This window comes from Amblyomma americanum, chromosome 10 (assembly GCF_052857255.1).
Source record: "Amblyomma americanum isolate KBUSLIRL-KWMA chromosome 10, ASM5285725v1, whole genome shotgun sequence".
In the NCBI taxonomy this organism is placed as follows: domain Eukaryota; kingdom Metazoa; phylum Arthropoda; class Arachnida; order Ixodida; family Ixodidae; genus Amblyomma; species Amblyomma americanum.
Window position 1 is genome coordinate 82,902,737 of NC_135506.1, and position 3,633 is coordinate 82,906,369.

General features: G+C 46.5%; 1 protein-coding gene across 1 annotated transcript; it reads left to right on the plus strand.

The window, feature by feature from the left end:
• Positions 1-360, plus strand: LOC144108470 (sentrin-specific protease 1-like). Its single transcript, XM_077641694.1, has one exon. It carries the CDS (start codon positions 1-3, stop codon positions 358-360), a length of 360 nt encoding a protein of 119 aa, XP_077497820.1.
• The last annotated feature ends 3,273 nt before the right edge of the window (positions 361-3,633 follow it).

Sequence of the window (3,633 nt, forward strand, 5' to 3'; positions counted from 1 at the left end):
ATGCACTCTCAAGACACCTCTCACTGGGTGCTCGCCGTGGTGGATTTCCGGACGCCCGAGATGGTCATATACGACAGCCTGGGCCAGCGCGAGGAGCATGCTGAAAGCATCGACGCATTGGCGCAGTACCCGGAAGAGGTGAGCCACTTGCGTGACTGTGAACTGGACTGGAGGGGCTGGCATTTGTACACACGTATAGTGCCGCTCCAGAAGAACACCAGAGACTCGGCTGTCTTTATGAGTCGCTACGCCCAGTACCTGACCCGGGACGCACAGACTTTGTTCGAGCAGAAACACATACCACACTTCCGCAATCTTACTGTGTACGAGATTTTACATCACAGGCTCCTTCCATGTTGAAGCCTACTTGTAACAACATGCCTCGGTTCAAGCGTCTGCGTATCCAGTATATGTGATTTTGTGTAATTGTTCTTATTGGGGTTCGCACCATTGTTGATTTTTTTTCATATATACTGCCCCTGGGTATTCATTCTGTATATTTCAGGGCCTGTGCAACCGCTTGTCGGCACACTAGCGTTCGTGTTTGTAGTTTTTTCATCTCGCAATTAGTTTTTCATGTCGATTGTGTGCAAATTGTTTTTATTACTGCCGATTGTTTAATGTAGATTGGGTGATGGTAGAAACGTTATTGGAAGAGACGGAACTCGTGGGGGCGAAGACTGTGCAGCAGAGGGCTCGGACATAATTTCGACCGCCTGGTGTTCAACTTCCGCAGACAGCGCACACAACGCGAAAATTTTTCTATTGCCGTGGTGAATATCCGAGCCTCATTCAAACAAATATTTTATCATCGGCTGTTTCAAGATTACGTAAAGATTTTGTATGCTACTTGCTAATTTGTAATAATTTCTTCATTGATTTGCGACCGCGCTGTCAGAGTTCAGTTCCACGTTTTGCATACAATTTTATTGCATTGAAAGTGCATATCTAAATTTATTTGGATTGATTGTTGGATCTGTTTTGCTGCGAAAAATTGACTATTTTATTATTCGCAATACTATTATTTGACACCCAAATAAAGCTCCATTTGCGTTACATATTTTGCGGAAATTCTTGCTCACTCCAAGGAGTTTGCGTATATTCGAATGTGGACAAAACTCCTCTTTCGTTGAGGTTCAGTTGCTTGCTAATGGCTGATAATATTTGATTTTGTAGCTTATTTATTTTACAATTTATTTTACATTTTACAGTTTTCATAATTAAATATTTTTTACAATTGTTATGTAGCCTGACAGTACAGATCCGGTCGAGATTCCATCTTTTGCACACGCGAGGTTGTGAAATCAAGATGAGCTCTCCAGCTTTTTTGCAAGTCTTTTTCTGCAGCCGGATTTAAATTGGTTAGCGCTATTCTGACATTTTTAAGCATTACAAACATTTGTGGCATTGATTCATCGCATTTAATCTGCATATGAATCAAGCGGCATAGTTTATTGTCAGCCTATCGATTAGGCGGGACCGTTTATTTATTTGCCTAGCCTTCTTCCCTATTACTATAGTGTAATGAGGAGGTGATGGAGAAGGCCGAGGTGCGGAAACTGTCTCGCCATAAGTGCAGACCTGAGCTGTAAGAAACTCTCTAAAACTGTGAAGAAAGATAAGTGCGCAGCCCTGGTGGTCACCAAATGGATTCGCCAAGAGTAATACTTTGAAAAGCTTGTTTGCCATCGTCACACTTTTGCACCTCTACCATTAGTTTTCACGACTTGTGAAGTCACAACTTAAATCCGCAGCTAAAGAAAATATAAATTGTAGAGAAACTGGGAAGCTCTGCTCGTGATCAAGGTCCCGGAATCACGGCAAGAAGCCATCCGCCTGGCGGAAGTAGGCGCGAGGAGTCAAGACATCTTTGGCTGCTTCTAATCGCGGAGGACCCGGCACCCGTCAACCAAGCCTACGTGCCGGCGGGCGCAGTAGAGGACCTCCTTATCTGGTGAAAATAAACTTCATCATCATCATCGTCGTCATCCGCAGCTCAGTTTACTCACTGCCGCATGGAAGGAGGACCAACCGACGGTAAGGAAGCGAAATGATTTCGGAGAAAAGCACCTAAAAATGCAGCCCTTTATCGTCAAGAGTGAAAGAAAAGGTGGTGGTGGTATTTGTTTTTTTATTAAAATAATAGTAAAAAGGAAGAAAAAGATTTTCGCTAGACCCGGCATCTGCCATCGAAACTGTAGCATCTGAGCTGGGGCAGCGGAAATAAAGCCATCGCCTTTACCCTAGCCCATGTAAGGGCTCAAGAAGGCAGATGAGCGGCTCCTTCTCCGCCTCTTCACCAATACATTGCTGTGCCCTGCAGCCCTAAAACATTTCGACCCCTCCTTTAGCGGCAACTGCCCGCAATGTAGCGCGGTGTCTTCGGACACCTATCACATGGTGTGGGCCTGCCCCTCCAACCCGGTCATTCCCCCCATCCCCAACTCAACCCGGGAGGACTGGAAGGCGACCCTGCTCGGCTGCCACGACTTACAGGCCCAACAAGCCTTAGTCGGGCGCGCCCGGGCGGCGGCTACCGCCACTGGGTTCCCAAACTAGGGACCTCCACCTAGTGTTTGTAAGGATCGGTCCCTTACGGGCTGATCCAAACACCTTCTGTCCGTTCTGAATAAATGTTTTCACCACCACCACCATCGACACTGAGGCATCTGAGCTGGGGCAGCGGAAATAGAGCATAGCAGGCAGAACGGAGAAATTAAATGAAAGAGGTGAGGAAGCAGGAAGAGAGGATAGAGGGAGAAGTAATATGTTCAAACTTTTTACACAGTAAGAAAAGGCTGCAAAATTGGTTTTTGAGGGAAGCAAATGGAGCCGTAATTGTCTCACTTATATGCTTGTGGACACCGGAACCGCGTAGTAAGAGAAACGTAAAAGAGGGATTGAAAGCTAGAAAGAGGTACCGTAGTGAAGAGCTCGGGAATACTTTCGACCACCTGGCGATCATTACAGTGCACTAAAATCGCACAGCACACGGGCCCCATTGCGTTTCGCATTCGCCTCCATCGAAACGGGGCCGCTGCGGTCGGGTTCGAACCTAGGTACTCCGGCTCAGTAGGACAGCGCCCTAAGCACTGAGCCTCCGCAGCGGTACGTTTTTGTCAGCAAAGTGGAAAACATACCATGGAAGGCACTGGGGGTAGTGGTAGTGGTTTTATATTAAAATATTAGTAAAAAGGAAGGAAAAAATTTTTGCTAACCCCAGTATCTGCCATTGATTCTGAAGCTCCTGAGCAGGGGCAGCGAAAATAAAGGATAGCAGGCAGAATGGAGAAATGAAATGAAAGAGGTGAGGGGACAGGAAGAGAGGATAGTGGGAGAGGTAAAATATGCACAAACTATTTACACAATAAGAAATGCGTCTAGGTAGTGCGTGTGATTAGTTTATTTTAGAGGAATGAAATCACAATCGCGCACAGCAATATGTTGGCTACAACTGGGGTGGGGCGCCCAGCTTTTAATAGTTCAAGGTAGAACTCGCGGAGCGTTCAGTCACAGCGTGTAACTACCTGATGGAGAACAGACGGGACGTCAAGCCCGTGTGTTCGAAGAATGCACAGAGGCTCACCAAAATTCGCTCACGAGTGCGTGCACTGCCCTGCGGCCACAATAGCG

What these genes read in the sequence shown, in the direction of transcription:
- LOC144108470 (XM_077641694.1), top strand. Translation starts at nt 1, where the DNA reads ATGCACTCTCAAGACACCTCTCACTGGGTGCTCGCCGTGGTGGATTTC.